The 17294-nt window shown below is 45.3% G+C and overlaps 1 protein-coding gene across 4 annotated transcripts; it reads left to right on the top strand.

The window, feature by feature from the left end:
• RIOX2 (ribosomal oxygenase 2) lies at window positions 3529-17137 on the top strand. 4 transcript variants are annotated; one of them, XM_021401792.1, is made up of 10 exons: window positions 3609-3702; window positions 5812-6247; window positions 7756-7875; window positions 8788-8916; window positions 11349-11452; window positions 13767-13869; window positions 14540-14705; window positions 14963-15051; window positions 15942-16055; window positions 16852-17137. In XM_021401792.1, exons 2-10 carry the CDS (start codon window positions 5816-5818, stop codon window positions 17011-17013), a joined length of 1419 nt encoding a protein of 472 aa, XP_021257467.1. In that variant the 5' UTR covers window positions 3609-3702; window positions 5812-5815; the 3' UTR covers window positions 17014-17137. The 4 variants fall into 4 exon arrangements, with proteins under 4 accessions (XP_021257474.1, XP_021257467.1, XP_021257448.1 ...); XM_021401773.1 differs by having other exon boundaries at window positions 16849-17137; XM_021401784.1 differs by lacking the exon at window positions 3609-3702 and adding an exon at window positions 3804-4040 and having other exon boundaries at window positions 16849-17137.

The following is a 17294-nucleotide window of genomic DNA, read 5'->3' as shown; positions in this document are numbered from 1 at the left end:
TGTGGAAAGTGACCGTGACTTCGCAGTGGGTTAGAGACCAGCAGAAAGCAGGAAGTAAAGTTGATGAGGCTTTGCACACTGCACATAACCAATGCCTCAAGAAAAACCTTCTCCCTGTCAGCTGTCCCTGGCTTTCCACAAGACTACTTGGGAAGGACCTCTATTTTGGAGACGTCTTGCTCTCTAGTCCCCAAGATAGTGCAGGAATAATGACCCAAGCCAATGCACTCAGGGTCTTACAGCCACCTCCCCGTGGGTAAATAGCATCACTTACACAATATGTGCCCTTCGTGTGACACCCCCACACCTGTGCCTCATGTGGATCTACGCTAATCACCTGCTTTCTGCCTCACTGCTCATTTCAGAAACCCAGCTTTGAGGAAGATATTTTGGAATACTTTATCAAAAAAACAAACAAACCATATCTTCAGCAGAATCTGTTTCTTCTGACAGAACTTGGGATTTTGTCCCACCCTTGGCTTCTGAGATTGAAAGTTATAGTGAGGAGAAGTTATTCATGCCTGCTTGCGATGCTGGACCCCATCACAGGTCACGTTACTACACTGAGACCTGAGATACACAGGAAACAGAAAGAATCAATCAGCTGTGCCAAAACAGAGCCACATACAGAAATCCTCCTGGTCCCAGATGAATCCTCCATGGAAATACCCTTACTGAGTAAGGGTACTGGCTAAGAAAGTAACAATTCTAGCTAAGAATGTGGAAATAAGGATGTTCAGAGACACAAAGTGTTCACAGTTCTAGAAAAGAATCAAGAATACTTTTTGTGACTTTTCAAAATAAGAAGCATTTTTCACTTAAATTTCCTGGTTTTATCTGTCGTTTAATGAAGCGGGTTTAAATTTACAAAGTTGGTTCAAAATAATAATTTGTGGTGGCAACAAATGTCAAAAGGTCACTGCTTGGTTAAGATTATTAGGAAATGGGAATAAATGTGGAAGTCTGAACCACTCTCTGGTTTATTTGATTTTTCTGCTGTAATATTGTTTGCTCATAGTATGGCAATATCTTTTACTGTTCCAAAAAGCTGCATTTGTCAAGCTCCCAGTTACAGAGCTGGAAAACCTAGCGGCACATTGCATCCCGGTGACTGAAATCTGATGGAATGAGTGGGTACTTTGGCAGCCAAGTCCCTGCCAAACAAATGATCAGAGCTAAGATGGCTTTGATACTCTTCCAGGAAATCCTGTCATGGAAAGGAGAACCGTACCAGGCATGACAATGCTGGGAACATTAAGTCAAAGGACACGCAGGGCTTTGGCAACAGCAACGGCACAGCAGACCTCAAGCTGAGCAGATGTGTAATATAAATATATTAAAAAATTACCATGACATCCTTGTTACTTCACTGCTATTATGGATGCATCCCGCACAGATGCTCCAGATTTCCTGAGAAGATCCCATCTAATTGCTCCAGATGTGTGTCCTAAACTTGTAGCATGAGCTAATGTAACAGCATTGTTTTCACATAATTTTTTTCTCTGCCTTAGAAGAAGAAGTATGTATCCTGTAGCCAAAAGTGAATCCTCAGTCTCCAACAGAAAAAAATACCCAAAATGATTCTTGACCCAAAATAATTCTAAATTACCTATAGGATCTGCAGCAGCAGGAACTCTCCAGCCTGGCCTGCCCAAGACCAGCATACACTGGCCACCAAGCTGTCCTATACATGGAAGCATATAGGAGAAAGGTTTCATGCCTGCGTTTACTTTCCCAGAATATCCTATACAGGTGCCTGAAAGTTGCTTAGTTTTCTTTGATAAACTGTTATTTATTTTGCAACTGTGAATGTAACCTTTGGCAGTGTCATGGTGGTAAGCAGTACGTAGCAATTTCATTACGATAGCAATGGGGATTGTTTCTTACAATATTTACTGAAAACGTTTTTCAGCAAAGCTTATAATTTTAATCTTCTCAATGCACTGACAGGGATGGTACCAGGATCAATTAAACTTCACAGATCCTTTCTTGTAAAATAACTTTAAAATGTATTTAAATACATTATGTTATTAATACTTTTATTTTTCTTATAGGGCTTTCCGAGCATTATCTGACTAAAATCCACATGACCTTCTTTTGAAGTTTGTTTTACCTTCCATAAGGAGATGATAATAAATACTTTTGGTCAGGTTTTCTGGACAAATCAGCATGGACGACCTGAAAAAAATATTTACAAGTATTCCCCATTCCTGTTATTTGTAGCTGTTTTTGCAGTCAGCCAAACATAGGAGTTCTACTTCCCACAGCATTTACTACAAGTTAAAACGTCACAGACATTAGGTAAATACATCTGTGTTGGAGAGTTCACCCTAGTGCTATTCAAGCAGTTAGGCTGGTAGTACTTTGTGGATTTCTGGAAAACAGGAATAACAGTGTGTAATGGCTCCTTGTCAGCAGCTGAAGTGCAGGATGTGGCCTCCCTATTTTTAGCCTCTGCTGCTACACCCATCTGTATTAAGAAAACATCCTGGAAGTGTTAATGTAGGTGATCGAGCTGCAAACTTCTAAGTCTGGAGAACCGCTTCATTCTTCAAAGCTTTGTAATTGTTGTGGAGGGTGTAAGCATAATTCCATGCCAGTGACTCGTTTTTCAGAAAGCTACAACACTGTATGCCTTCAAATATCCCAATTATTGGTGTTTACACCAAAATATTCATAATGTGATACATTTTGAAAAGCGTCCTGAATGCTAAGTGACGTTGTGTTGAACTAATAAGTCAGAACTAGAAAGCAGAGAATATCTTCTCTTCTAAAGTGACAGCCCAGTGAAGAAAAGTACTTGACAGGGAAATGTCAATTTTTGTGATTCCTACAATTACAGTTTGTACAACTGGGATAGTCTTAGTTTCAGCCCAGGCAAAACCAATCTCCTTCTAACAAACTCACATACTTCTCAGCCTGCGTTTTGTGGCCAGGAGACCACAATGCTTTGCTCATCTGGAGACCAAAGAGGTCCAGGCAGTAAAAGCACAAGGACTGAATATGATGAACAGCATTTGCTTTTCTTCTCCTCCCTCCCCCCAAACCCTTTTTCTGTGTATTTTGCCACTTTCTCCATTCAGAATACAGGAGTTTTGATGCTTTAACAAACGCAGAACCCTCTTTGAATCACGCAGTGTTTGTTCGGAGGGACCCAACTCGTGCTGTGGCAGCAGGAGTTGTTTCTGTGTGAACAGCAAACCAACCACGCAGAGGAACAGGACTACAGAGCCATCATGTGCCCCATGTAACTTCGCATGGCTATCAGTCCTACGCTGAAGGGCTGCTGAGGTTTCTGAAATTCACCTTCTGCCGGTAGTTCTATTTGGTATGCTTGGAGCTATTAGCACACAAGAACAAAAGTTCACCAAAACCTGCCTAATGATTTCTCTGACACTTTGCAGCCAGTGAAAATTAACCATTTTCAGCCATCTTTAATGAAAGCAACTAACATTAGTTTCTTTAAGTTTCCATGTGCTCAGTGAAGGCTCTAAAGACTTCGGGAACCATCAGCGGAGGGGCTCTGGAACAAGCCCCCGAAGCATGAAAAGATTTAACTTAGGCACTTCATTATCGGTTCCGCAAAACAAAGCTCCCGCCGCGACCCACAGCACACAGCCCTACGCACCGCCGCCATTTTGTGGAGGCCGCCGAACACCTCCCCTAGCCCCGCCCCCCTCCGCGGCCTTAGCGCCGGTCAGGGTGAGCCATGCGTGCGGGGGGCGAGTCATGGCGACGGGAGGGATCGGCCGGCTGGGGAGTAGGGGAAGGAGTTTGTAGCTGCGGGGGGGTGGGGGGATGCTCCGCGGCCCTGGGCCTCGCGTGACCCGGCTGCGGGCCGGGCCGGGCGGCGGCGTGCGCTGCTGGGACACCGGGCCAGGCGGCGGCGTGGGTGAGCCCGGTGCTCTGAGCAGCGCTGCTGCACGTGTGAGCGCTGGCTGCGCTCCGCAGCTGGGGCCGCTCTGCGCATTGCGTTCTTCCGTTGTGGAGAAAGGGTGATAGTAGGCACGTGTGGCTCCGGGCTGCCGGAGGAGCTCACGGTGAGACGCTTTGTCTGGGAGCTGGCGTAGCTGTGAGGGTGTCCTGCTGCGTGAGGGAACTGGGTGCTGTGTATGCGTACCTGTACTGGGAGCGCTGCAGTGTGTTTCCACCCAATACTCCGCACTGGACTGCTGTGCTCAGTTCTGGCACCCTCACTGCAAGAAGGACGTGGAGGCCCTGGAGCGTGTGCAGAGCAGTGCAGTGGGGCTGTGAGGAGTCTGCAGTATAGGTTTTATGAGGAGTGGCTGAGGGAACTGGAGTTGCTCAGTCTGGAGAAGAGGAGGCTCAGGGGAGACCTTATTGCTCTCTACATTTGCCTGAAAGGAGGCTGTGGTGAGGTGGGGGTCGGCCTCTGCTCCCAGGTATCAGCAATGTTATGAGAGGGAATGGCCTCAAGTTGTGCCAGGGGAGGTTCAGGTTGGATATTAGGAAAAAAGTCATCTCCAAAAGAGTGGCAGTGCAGTGGCACAGGCTGCCCGGGGAGGTGGTGGAGTCACTGTCCCTGGAGGTTTTCAAGAACTGTGTGGATGTGGCACTGAGGGACTTGGTTAGTGGGCATGGTGGGGGTGGGTTGGTGGTTGGACTGGGTGATCTTAGTGGTCTTTTCCAACCTTTATGTTTCTATGATAAGAGATCTGTGTAAATGAAAGCATGAGAGTATTTAGTTTTGGGAGCAAAGCTGTAATTTCTACTTCAAAATGAAAGCAGCAGCTGTAACTGCTCCAGTTGGTTCACAGATGTGCTCAGACAAGCCCAGCGCTGGCTGCAGTTAGCCAGGCCCAGCAGGCTAGCAGGCAGTCTTTTTTTATTTTTACATAATGATAGCAGACATATGAGCAGGTTACCTATCTGGAAAAACAAAGTAAATGACTTCCAGCTTTAAAATTAACTGTCTGCATTTTGATTTAAAAGCTCTCTTGATATTCTACATAAACCACACAGTTTGACGGCGTTGCGGAGATGGAAGCAGAACCTTATCATTGTACGTTTTGCTGTGAAAGGCCTAAAAGTGTTCCCTCTCTTCTGTAAACGGAGTTTTGTCAGACCTGGCCATGCCAAATGCAGTATGGAGACTGCACAGGGGCTGAGGTGTGGGTCTCAAGCAGGTGCTCTGTGCACGAGACAGTTGCCTTTGGCTTTTCCAGTTCTGTGGAGGCTTCTCCCCTCTCAGCAACCAGCTCTTTCATTTGTCTCTGCTGTTTCAGTGCCCCTGTCCTTGTGGTTACCACTTGTGCTCCAAATATGTGCTGTCATACTGGCACAGGTGTTCCCTCACCTGCTCTGTAGGTACTGCTGGAGCTGCACTCTGGTAACTGTGCAATAGTAGGGTACAAGCTTATCTTTATGTCCCCTCTCCACCCTTCCTTTTCATCTTATTAAACCTCTTACATCAGAGCTGTTAAAAAAAAAAAAATGGAGCTATTGCTAGAGAAGAGCATTCTAACAGGTTCTTTGGGTGGGTTTCTGCGTTTATAAAGGTCTCTCGTTTGGTCATTTGGATTCTTTGTGTTTTTAGTATAGTTTCAAGTGTGGAATTGGCATTTCTGTGGGCAACAGCACCTAGTAGAGCCCTTTGCACAGGAACTGAGAGTGGGTTGGAGGTCTACTGGGGGCATTCTTTTTTCTGCAATTTGGAAAGAATAGTGAGCACCTGAAAGCAGAACTATTCCCAGTGTGCTGCTGTACCCTGCTGGAGAAGGCAGGAGGAGTTGTGCAGGGCTCATGGGGTTGTGTGCTGGCTGACTGTTGTCTCTCTCTCCTCTTGAACAGGACCATGCCCAAGAAGGGAGGGAAGCATGCTGAGGTGGGGAGAGAAATGCAGGTGCAGTCCAAACGAGCAAAGGTTGAAGCAGCTTGTTCATCATCAGTCATGGATTTTGAGAGCCCAGACAGCCTCTTTGCAAGCCTGATCTCTCCCATCAAACCAGAGGTGTTTTTCAAGGAGTATTGGGAAGAGAAGCCACTGCTTGTTCCAAGAAGTGATCCCCCACTGGCTGCTTACTACCAGTCCCTCTTCCAGCTGTCAGATCTGAAGGAGCTGTGCAGCCAGGGGCTGTACTATGGGCGTGATATAAATATCTGCAGATGTGTGAATGGAAAAAAGAAGGTTTTAAATAAAGAAGGCAAAGTGAACTATGTGCAGCTGAAGAAGGACTTTGACCAGAAAAAGGCAACCATACAATTCCATCAGCCTCAGAGGTTTAAGGTTGGGTCATTTCATGGGTTTAAGTAAAACTAATACGTGTTTTGTGATGCAGTGTGTTTTGCTTGAGGCACGCTGGACAGAGCTCTGTCCCTAGAAGGTCCAGATGAAGGAGCTGACATTGGTGGCCTACTGAAACCCATACGTGAGCTGTGTTAATTAAAACACGGTGTATAATTTTGCACGGCCCATCATGTTTCAGTGCACTGCAGCAAGAATAAAATCTGTGTTATGCTATAAAATTAAGTATTCCTTTTTAAAAATTTGCTTTGTCACGTAAAAGCTCAGACAGATCTGAGTGCATAATACATTTGCAGGATGCCACAGTTCTTTCCAGTGAATTTGAATTGTGGCATGAGTTTGTACCCCAATTTTGGTGATTGTTCTCTCGTTCTTGTTCTTCTTGATGCTTCTCCAGTCAGAAGCATTCAGAATGCCAATCAGAAGTATTGAGAATGAGGCAGTGATGTCTGCACAGTTGTGACAAGGACTCGAGTGCTTATATTTGGGAGTCAAGTAGTTCTTTTCTGTCCCATGGCGTCTGCTATTTAATGAAGAAGTGTTCTGAAAGGACAGGAATGTGTAGCTCTTAATTCCTGAAAAGCCTGCAGTTTCAGCACCTTGATTATGCCTAGCTAAAGCTAGCAGATGAATTAAAGCTGCTTCTATGGGCTAGCTATTGGAGGGTTTTGTGTTGTGGTGGTGGTGGTGGTTGCAGCTGCTGCTTCTGTTAGCACAGGTGAGTGGTAATGTGGGGAAGGTGAAGTCTTATCAGCATTCTTTAGCATCTGTTATGATGCACCTCGCTAGCTTTGTGCTTTGAAGGCTTTTAGAAGCATCTCTTGACATGCATCTGTTAAATTTTAATGTACAGCTTCAGTTGTGGAGGAGCAATGTAGTTCTAGCAGATTGAAAGATACCAAAGGTGCTTGCTTTGAAAGTCTCTAAATCTGTGGCTTATTCCACACACAAATAACCTGGTGCATCTGCTGCAATGTATCAGAGGCATATAAAAAAAAACATCAGAGACACTTTATCTCCTTGACTGTGTACCTGCAAAAAGGTCTCTGACCTTTGTATGGTCTCTTTGATACTAGCTAGAATAATGCAAGCTATGCATATGTTTCTTGTATGAAGATGTTATGTTGTTCATGGGATGGTGGTTGGTGTATTTCCCTCTGTGCCTAGCCCTGTTTTCTGTGTTCGCAACCTAAAGATGACGCGGGAAAGAGTACAAAGATTGGTGCTATTGTAGCACCTTGGGGTAGCAGGCTTCTTGGCTCACTGATTACCTTTGTGGCAGATCTTTGCTTTCAGCAGGAACTCCTTGGCAGCAAGTACTCATACAGAGCATCCTCCATCCCTTCCCAGCCTCAGTGTGCCAGTTGTTTCTGTGGGACCTTGTTAATTCTCTAGAAGAACCCCTGAGCAGCCAGGGAGGCTGGGCAGCAGCCAGGCTGGCTGAGCTTTGCAACAGTAACACCATCCTTTTTTTTTTTTTTTTTTTGCAGGAGGAGCTGTGGAAGATTCAAGAGAAGCTGGAATGCTACTTTGGGTCTCTGGTTGGCTCAAATGTCTACATTACTCCACAGGGGTCCCAGGGCCTTCCTCCTCACTACGATGACGTTGAGGTAGGGCAGCACGACATTGTCTGTGGGACTGTACATGGAGTTTTGCTGGTGGCGGGGGTACCTGTTGCTGTGTTGTTTTTCTTCCCCTCTCTCATAAAGTAATTTCTTACGGAAAAATGTTTTTTCCACTGAGAAGTTACAGTTGCAAGTGTTTCTTTATGGTTGTTTTTTTTTCCCCTCTGTAATTTTACTGAATGGGTACTGAGGTGTCTAATGGCAATATCGCATAAAGTGTGCTTCTAGAGGAAACATTCAAATAACCAGTGCATTAAAAAAGCAACTCTTGAAGTTGGGCTGTGGTACCATTTTTTTTTTCCACATTAAATACATATATTTCATTTTTCTTTAGCGGCTCTAGAATCTGTGTGTTCTGACATAAGTCATCAGCCCCCATAGCTCACAGCACCCCAAGGTGTTTTGAGTGCTCTGGGTGTCAGTGATTGGTAATAAGAGCTCTACCACCTTATATTCTGAACAACTTTGTGGTAGCTGCTACTTCTAAGTTAAATGTCTAGAGCTTTTTGAAGTTGTCTGGGAGAAATGGGGATTTCCAAGTGCCTACCTTAGCTAGGATAAAGCAGATGTTACTTCACAAGTTTTCTCCCCGTTGTCTCTAAGTGAGGCCTGAAAAATACTTCAGATGTAAATTTCTGCATTGTAGACGTCTACAAATTCCTCACGAGAGGAATCCTGCTCCCTGCGCTCTGGAGTAGCTGAGAGCAGGGCAGGTGAAATACGTCTCTTCTGTTGTCAGAGAGGCACCCTGTGTAACCTTGTTTGATTTCTGTCTCTGATTTCTGGCATGGTTCCACAGATTTTCCAAGTAAGATGATGACTTAACACCTCTGATGGGTTGAATGCATTGAGGGAAGCAAGGCTTCATTGTGCACTTGGATTTATGGTCTTTTGCAGGTGTTCATCCTCCAGCTGGAAGGTGAGAAGCATTGGCGGCTCTATAAACCAACAGTGCACTTAGCTCGGGAGTATAACGTGGAGTCAGAAGATAGGATTGGGAATCCCACGCATGAATTTGTATTAAAGGTATCGTAATTGAATTGCTTTAACTGGGCTGAACTGTAGTTGTGAGAAAAGTTATATTTAAAATGGTTCTTTTATAGAAGGCAGTATTCTGAATTCTTACAGTTGTGGAACTGAGGGGAAGCGCTGGTGCACAAAACATGCTGAGCATGAGAAACGTAAGTGATAGTTGTCTTTTTTTCAAAGGTGTCGTTTGGTTTAGGATTTAAATAATGGATCAAGAAGCAGTTCTTTCTGGAAATTCTCTTCTACTTCTTAAGTTATGAGCCAGGATAGTGGGTACACATTTGTAGAGTTCTGGGTAGAAAAGACATGGGTTTTAAGCATGGTTAGGAAACGTTCTGTGCTGCTGCATGCTGTCTGTGACCAGGCGGGCTGGTCCATTTGTGCCTTGTACACTTTGCCAAAGTTTTGTCACTGTTCTGGTGAATATATTACATATATCATACCTGACTGATAAACAAAAGCATAAACTAAAAGACCAGAGTGACTTTTTCCTTTTTCCAAACCTGAAAACCAAATGTTTGGCTGTGTCTTGTTATTTGGAATAAGAAGAGTGTTTCATGAAGGCTAGTGAATGCAGCCTTTCTGATGGCAGGATATCCAGTACTTGTCTTGTTGTGGTTTATGTAGTTGTACTTTAGAAGGGGGTTACTTACCTAGCAGACAGCGCTGCTCTGTTTTGGAAGTCTCCTTAGTTTCCCTACCTTGTGTCCTATCAACAGGGCCTGTGTGGGCAAGGTCCCTGCTCTTGCCTGTGTTCAGACTTAACCTTGGAAGTAGGTACTGTGGGAACGGTGCCCTGTGTTGTGTATGGTGCTGACCTTACGGGCTATGCTGTCTGACAGCTGGTGATCTTCAGCTGTCAGGAGGTATTGCTTGATGCAAAGCCTAGTGAGTTACAGTTCCTTTTTTTTCTTTCTGCAACACGTTGGGTTGGACGTCAGTGCCTTTGCTTTTTATGGAATAGCGCTGCATTTCACAGGCTGTTTACTGATGTTAGTGCAGTGAGAATACTGACTGGCCTCTGACCCTGAAAAGGCCTTAAAGATGTTCCAGGTTTGGTGTTCACTTCCCTTTTCTTCTGGGTGACCTCTGGTGGATTTTGGTTGACCGTGTGACACTTTCTGACAGGGATGTATAGACCAGTATTTCTTCCCTAAACCTCTTGGTAGAATATTTCCCTTCTCCTTTTTTTTTTCTTTGCAATTCTGCCTGCCATTCACGGGCAGCTTAGAACAAATGAACCAATTGGAGGCTGTACTGGAGCTCTCTCTTTCTCTGAGTAGCTGAGTGCATGCGGGAGCGTGCTGGTTTGTGCCTCAAGTCCCACAGTGCAGTTGGTCTTGGTGACCCTTCAGCAGGCTGTGGGCACGGCTGGCTTCTCACTGATGCCAGGCACAGAGCTGGTAGGCAGCCAGCCACCCCTCAATATTTCCCTTTTACTCTGCTGATATCTCCTCCTGTGTCTGCCCCTCCTTTGTCCAGCTCAGAAGTAAGAAGAAGCTGAAGTGCTCAGAAGCTCGTTGTGTCTCTCAGGAGCTGCTCTGTCCCATCCTTTTCTGGCAGTTGTGACCCAGAGCACTCGTTTTACTTGATGAGTGTTGTGCTTGCTGGTTCATGTGCTTCGTGCCGATGAGACTACCAAGCAGATGAGATGACTAGGAGTCACACTTCGCATTGAAGACCGCTCTGAGCAGCGGTGATCCCTGCTTCTTTTGATGGGATCACGTTTAAGGAAGGGTAAAATTAAAATGAAATCAAATTTCACCATTGTTGCTTCATGACTTTTCTCCTTGAATGTGCAGCTCTATAGATGTTTATAGGGGAGACTGTAGGTAAGTGATTTTTCCTTACTGGAGGCGATGTGGCGTGTTGCGTGCTTCTCTCTTACCTTGAGTGCCTAGTCTAAAGTTTGTCTGCATGGGGATTTAATTTAGATAAGTGAGAAGAAGGTTAGGGAGGGGGAGGATTGTACTTGGTATTTTTAAGCGCTACAGCTGAAAAGTTAAGACAGCAGTATTGCAGCAGCTTGCAGTCCTTCCAGAATATTTGTCCTTTCTTGTGGAATGCCAGCCTTTACTTTGTTGAGGTCTGCTCTGCTGGCTCACTGTACTTTCAGCAAGTTCTTCTCAGCTGCTGCTCTGACCCTGTCGTGCAGCTGAGCAGGATTGCATGTGCTCTTTACCCTTCAACACTTGCTCTGTGTTTTTCAGACAGGTGTACAGTAAATGCTAATAGTAAATTGGGAAGATCAGAGTATCAGGCTTTCTGGCATAGAGCGCTCTGTGTTATTAAAATGTACCATCTCCCTGTTTTGTGATTAAAGAAACAAAACCAAACCGTGTTGTCAGTCTGTCTGCTTACCAAGTATTTTCTTTGTAAGGTTTGACCGTGTGCCCTAAATATATCAATTCTTTCTCATTTTCTTGCAGCCGGGTGACTTACTGTACTTCCCAAGAGGGACAATTCACCAAGCTGACACACCTCCTGGGATATCTTATTCTACACACGTGACCATCAGTACCTACCAAAACAAGTAATTCCTCCTTACTTTTTCTCGTGTCGCTTTTCTGAAAATGGCTTTCATCTTCCAGGCGACACGTGTGAATGGAGCTGAAGCCCACGTTTCAAACAAGTGATGTCTTACTGTTAAAATACAACCTTGTAATGAGCTCTGCTGAGCTCTTTTCTTTGCTTGTTCCATTTAGCCCTTGTATCTTTTGTTTGTCCGTGAGGTAATACAGGGATAGGGCATGGCATTTCCTTGTAGAAGCACGGTGGAATAGAATATCTGCAGGTGCCCCACTGTTACCTACGTACCCTGCTGTTAGTGACAAAGTATAGGCCAGCATTCAGGTAGCTGTAATTTCAGTTGTGGAGGTTGGGGGAAACAGGAGGGAAACGCTTCCTTGTAAACAAGGCCACTTCAAACTTTTTATTCAGCAACCTCAGTGGCGTATTAATTGGCTATTTTATTGTTTACCATCAGCAGACTTTAATGTGGAAGGTTACATTACAACAGGAAGCTCACTGTTGTGTTTAAAAATCTCTCAGCAGCGGCTGAAGTTGCCATTCATTTCATAACCCAGAGAAAGAGTCACGGGTAACTCCTTTCATCTCCTTCTCTCCCACGTTTCATAGTCACCCACGCCTGTTCTGATGGACTTGCTGCAGATTCTTTCTTTGCTTGTGTTTTCTGCTTATCTGTGTTTTTCATCTCCTACCACACACACGCAAGTCAGATTTCCTTTGACACACATCTAATGCCTGTGCCCACTGAAACCTTTTCATCACAAGGGGAAATGCTGCCGCAACCCAGTCAGCTGTTCTTGTGTGCTGGGTTTGGAGCCATTGGCCTGAGTTAGGAATCAGGATGGATTTCTGTTAGCACAGCGTAGCGCAGAACAAGTTTTGGCGTGTTCTAGATGATTCTGAGATGTATTTCTAACCAGGAGGTGTACCTGTTACACTCTGTTACGCCTACTACAACATGTACCATACTGTAAGGCCGGGATGTCAGTGCTGCTATTAACTCTTAATGTGGGCAGTTCTCCATGTTGGAGTGAGGTTAAGGTGAAGCTGCTCGGAGATGTGAGTCATCGTCAAAAATGGGTTCTGTTGATTTTAATTTACACTCTTCTGCGAAGGCAAGAAGTTGTTTTCTGTAAGCGCCGATGGCTGCTGCAGAGTGACTTCGTTTATTCTCTAGGTGGCAGTGTTAGCACTGAGCTGCTTTGGCTGTGTTTGAGGGCACACCCCAGCTGATGGGCTGCAAGCGGCCTCAGAGACACGTCCTGTTCCTCCTCCCGTCCCCTGTCCTTTTTGTGACACCACCTTCCTGTGTTGGCCTGGTGCTTTTCTCATCCCCGCTGCAGTAAACTGAACTGACAGAAGAGTGACACCAGGAGAAGTGTGCTTTGGTGTGCTGATGGAAGTGGGTTTGCTGTATTACGCATCGGCGTGCAGGAGTGCTCCTGGCTGTGCAGAACAGGTTTTGTCCGGTGTGATCCATCCAGAGTTGTTCTGTGTCAGGTAGTGTTGGACAGACAAGTTCCTTATAACAGGGTTGCTGGAGACCTGACAGGCTTGTGTGGGGTAAGGGTAGTTCCTCAGTACTTCCTCAGCACTTCCAGTGCTGGTGAAATGGCACCTGGAGGGATTTCAGGTGCTGAGCCCAAAGGGACTGCGCTGGGGGAAGGTTTGTCCAGGGCAGGTCCCCTGAGGCAGGAAGACGAGTGTGGTGGCGTTCATTATAAGCAGGGCAATTTGTCACAGTAATGGGTACCTGAAGATAGCTGCTGACGTGGGAATCTGAGGGAAGAGGAGGGAAGCAGTAAGAAGTATAAGATGTCTCACTCTGTTCTTTGAGGTAGGGAGAGGCCACAGGTGGACAGGACAGTGTTTTTGCATGGTAAGCACACCTGGTCTTGATGAGATTGACTCATGCTACACAAAGAAAATGCATGTGGGAATCCTCCCTCCTCTCTTCTACCTTATTGCAGCTGGGGAACAGAAACACAGAGAGCAAAAGCCAAATTTTTGGAACATATTCAGCCTAAGAATGGGGATCTAACACACACGAAAAACCCCTAGCTACAAGGTGACTGTTAGAGATCTTAAAAATCCCCGTAGAGATATATAAGGGGCTTCTTCCTGCGGTCATAAATAAGTTTGTAGCAAAGCTTAAAATGGATCTGTGCTGAAGTAGATAACCCTGGACATGTTTCTTGCAGCAATATAAGTGCCTCAAAAGCATGTTAAACACTACTACCCAACACACATAAGAAGAAAGTATGCTTGTTGTACTTCATTGCAGCTGTTTTAGTAATTATTTTCTTCCTGACTTGCAGCTCCTGGGGAGACTTCTTACTGGATGCAATTCCTGGCCTTGTGTTCAATACTGCCAAAGAGGACGTGGCCCTGCGGGCAAGCATCCCAAGGAAACTGCTCATGGTAAGTAGGCGAGTCTGAGGGAAAAGCAGCGCGTCCAGCTGGAACTTCAGCACAGAGACAAGCATGTGTCTTGCTGCTCTGCTCTGAGAGCTCGGTGCAATGGTGCTGTCTTGTCTAGCAGCAAAACCTCTTCTTTCGAAGACTTCAGGGTGACCGTTTGGAGGTTTGGTCCAGCTGAAGCATTGCCCAGCTTGTTGCAGTGCCTTTCTTCAGCATCACAGTAGCCTCGTGTGGCTCGTTTCCTTCTCAAAGGAATGATTTTTGCTTTGGAGCTGTCAGACGGGCATCATTTCCATCAGGTCAAACTTTTGGAAAGTTGGTGCAGCTGTAAATTGCCATGTGTCCTTTTTGTGGTAGGCTGGTTGTGCTGCTGATCAGCTCATCAGTGTGAAGAAGGAATGAGTCTCTCTTTCGAGTACGCTTGCAGGCCCTTTACCATTGTGGGCGGCCCCAGAGCGAGGAAAACTGAGCTTCAGCTTTGGTGTGCGAGCAGAAAAAGGTGGAATGTGTAAAAGAAACAAAATCTGTTTTGGGAGAAAATCCTGTTACCCTTTGGGTGGTCCCTCTTTTATCTTTCCAGATTGTTACTTCATTACGGTGCCTCTTTTTCTTTAGGCTAGTCTCTGTTTAACTTGGATTCAAGTGAGAGGAACTCTGTGTGCATATTTAGCAGGTGGATATAGCGGACTCGACAAAAAAACTGAGTGGCATTCTGAGAATGCTTGCGGACCGTCTGGAGAACACCGGAGAGCTGAGATCATCCGACATGAGGAAGGATTTCATTATGAACCGTTTGCCGCCTTGCTTGGGATGTGATTCTGACTCTTTAACTCCAGGTGAGCTTGGAGTTTTATACCTACTCCTTTTGCTGATGTGAAGGCAGAGCTGTTGCTAACTCTGCCCTTAATGATTTCGGTGTTTTAAGGTAGGCAAAGATTGTAGTCCAGTGTCAGCTTTGTGTTTGAGACGGATGGTGAAATGTAACGAAAATCTAGGCACAAGAGAATGGCTGGGAGAACAGGGCCCAGAAGGGTCAATTTGCACCATTTATATCGTTTCCTTCCTTTCTAATGGAGAATTTTTTTTTTTTTAGGTGGAAAATTGCCAAAATTAGATAGCAAAATCAGACTGCAGTTCAGGGATCATGCTGTAATTACAGTGGAGCCGGATCAAGAGAATTCTGTAAGTAAAACCCCTGTGCCGCCCTTCTGTGCTTCAGGCTGTGGGGGCGTTGCAAGGTGAGAGAGTTCTTGCTCCGCTGTACTGGTCTGTCACAAAGGGTCGTGCAGGTACAGCTTGGTGGGATACTGTGTCCTGTTAGGATTTGGCAGGAGAAGGTGAGGGTGTTGTGAAGCAGCAATATGGCACGCTCTGGCCGTCTGTGGGAGACCTGCAGAACTAAATGTACTCTGTGTTCTGCGCAGCAGGTGGGTCGTTTTTAATCTAAGGTCAGATGGGGCAGGTCATTACAAGTACTAAATGCCCTCTGACGGGCTTGATAATGGAGCTATGTTTTTTTAAATTTTATTCATTTTGTTCAAGAGCACGAATGGGTTATAAAAATAGGCTCCCTCAATTCTGGTAATTAATTGTAGCTGCTGCTGGCTTGTACATGCATCTGTTCGTCACCTCCAAGTTATCTTTGTCCCTAAGTTAAGTTGGTGCCGATGACTACGAAATTGTTCTATAGAAACAGATGGTTGTATCATGGATTATATTGAACCCAGTCTGCTCTCTAGCTATGAAGACTTGTTGGTGTGGAGTTGAAAAAGTTAGAGGACAACTGACTGACTGTTCCAGATGTTAGACTTCAGACCTCTGATGGTAGAAGTGCTTTCTGTTGTCTTAACTGAAACACAAACCCAAAACAGAAGCCAACTTGTACAACTTCCTTTGCACAAGTAAAATATTTCACAAGTAAGATGTTCTTTGGATCATTCTGCTATGAAGCTGAATTGCTTTCATTGATAGGACGGTGGACTCCAGAATTAAGCAACGATAATAGTGTCACTTGAACGGGATGAACTGGAGAGTGTGGAGCAGATGTAACTTTCCTTCCTGCTGTCTCTTAGGATGAAATTCGCAAGGAGATGGTGTACGTGTATCATTCTTTAAAGAACAGGAGAGAAACTCACATGATGGGCACGGAAGATGACGATACTGCGAGCGAGGAAGGTGCAGCACAGGTTTGTTCCTGACTTACACACACAGAAGCCACATTGCCTTGTTGGGTTTTGCTGCACATTTCTTACGCGTGCCTTGAATTATGCCCTAGGTGACGGAGTGATTGGAATATCCAGAAGTGTCTCTTACCTTTGTGTCCTTCAGCACATTTCTTCCTTCATAAGAAGGCTGCTGGATGTAGTGGCATATGTGCAGCAGTGGGAGGGGCCCCTGTATGTTCTGCTGGTCAGTGTGTAGATCCCAGTTGGATCTGGCTATATTCAGTATCCCCTGGGACAAACAGCAGCTGTACTGTCTCAGCAGCTATGGCAAGGAGTTCTGCCTGGCACGCACTTACTTAATTTTTGAAGTGTATTTTGCTGGACCTGTAGACAAAACTGGTAGCTGAGGTTTTACACGAGCACTTGCACAACGTGTTGCATGTCCTGGAAAATATCTTCCTGCCCTTTATGTCTCCATCTAGGGTAAGATGTCCCCTTCAAAAACCCGGGGTAGGGATAGGCAAGAGTGTTAATTAAAAAAGGTACTTCCTTCTTCAGCTGGGATGACACACCTCAGGTCTCCCTACCTCAGTAAGGGGTGCTGGAACAGGTTTCAACTGTATTTCCATTTATTAAGAAAATTGCCAGGATGATGCTGATCTCCCGCAGGATGCAATCAGTCAGAAATCCCTGGGTGAAGTGGGCAAGGAATGCTGCTGATCAGCACCTACATCTTACCCTCGTATTGTTGAGAATGGATGCACTGCATGTAGCTGAAGTGGCTTTTTTTCCCCCATTTTTTTCCCCCTCTCAGCAGACTCCTCACGGACTGCGCTTTCCTTTGTCGTACCTGGATGCGCTGAAGCAGATTTGGAGCGGCAGCACTGTCTGTGTGAAAGAGCTCAAACTTAGCTCAGCTGAAGAGAAGGAAAACCTGGCCTTGGCACTGTGGACCGAATGTCTCATTGAAGTTTTTTAATGTGAATTAGGTCCTTATGGAGTCTCTCAGGAGAAAGAATTGATTGAATAAACCTATGTTTTTGCATCCAACCTTAGTTTGTACTGCCAACACTGTGTTGCAATATAAATATACTTTGCTAGTGGCTGGTGCTGAATGTTCTTCTAGTTCCCTTCATGCTGTGGGTAAATGGGTGTCTTGACAACAGGTGAGCTGCTCAGAAATGTAACTGTGGAACAGCTCATCTTGCTTTTGATTACCAGATTAGCGCTACTCCTAGAAAAAGGATCTTCACATCTCAC

Source organism: Numida meleagris, chromosome 1 (genome assembly GCF_002078875.1).
Source record: "Numida meleagris isolate 19003 breed g44 Domestic line chromosome 1, NumMel1.0, whole genome shotgun sequence".
NCBI lineage: Eukaryota > Metazoa > Chordata > Aves > Galliformes > Numididae > Numida > Numida meleagris.
Note: the sequence above shows the minus strand (reverse complement) of the source record. Positions and strands in the feature narration are given on the sequence as shown.

Excerpts from the sequence above, each read along its gene's own strand:
- RIOX2 (XM_021401773.1), top strand. The coding sequence starts at position 5,816 with ATGCCCAAGAAGGGAGGGAAGCATGCTGAGGTGGGGAGAGAAATGCAG. Across the intron at positions 6,248-7,755 it reads ATCAGCCTCAGAGGTTTAAG|GAGGAGCTGTGGAAGATTCA; the intron begins GTTGGGTCATTT and ends TTTTTTTTGCAG. Across the intron at positions 13,870-14,539 it reads TCCCAAGGAAACTGCTCATG|CAGGTGGATATAGCGGACTC; the intron begins GTAAGTAGGCGA and ends GTGCATATTTAG.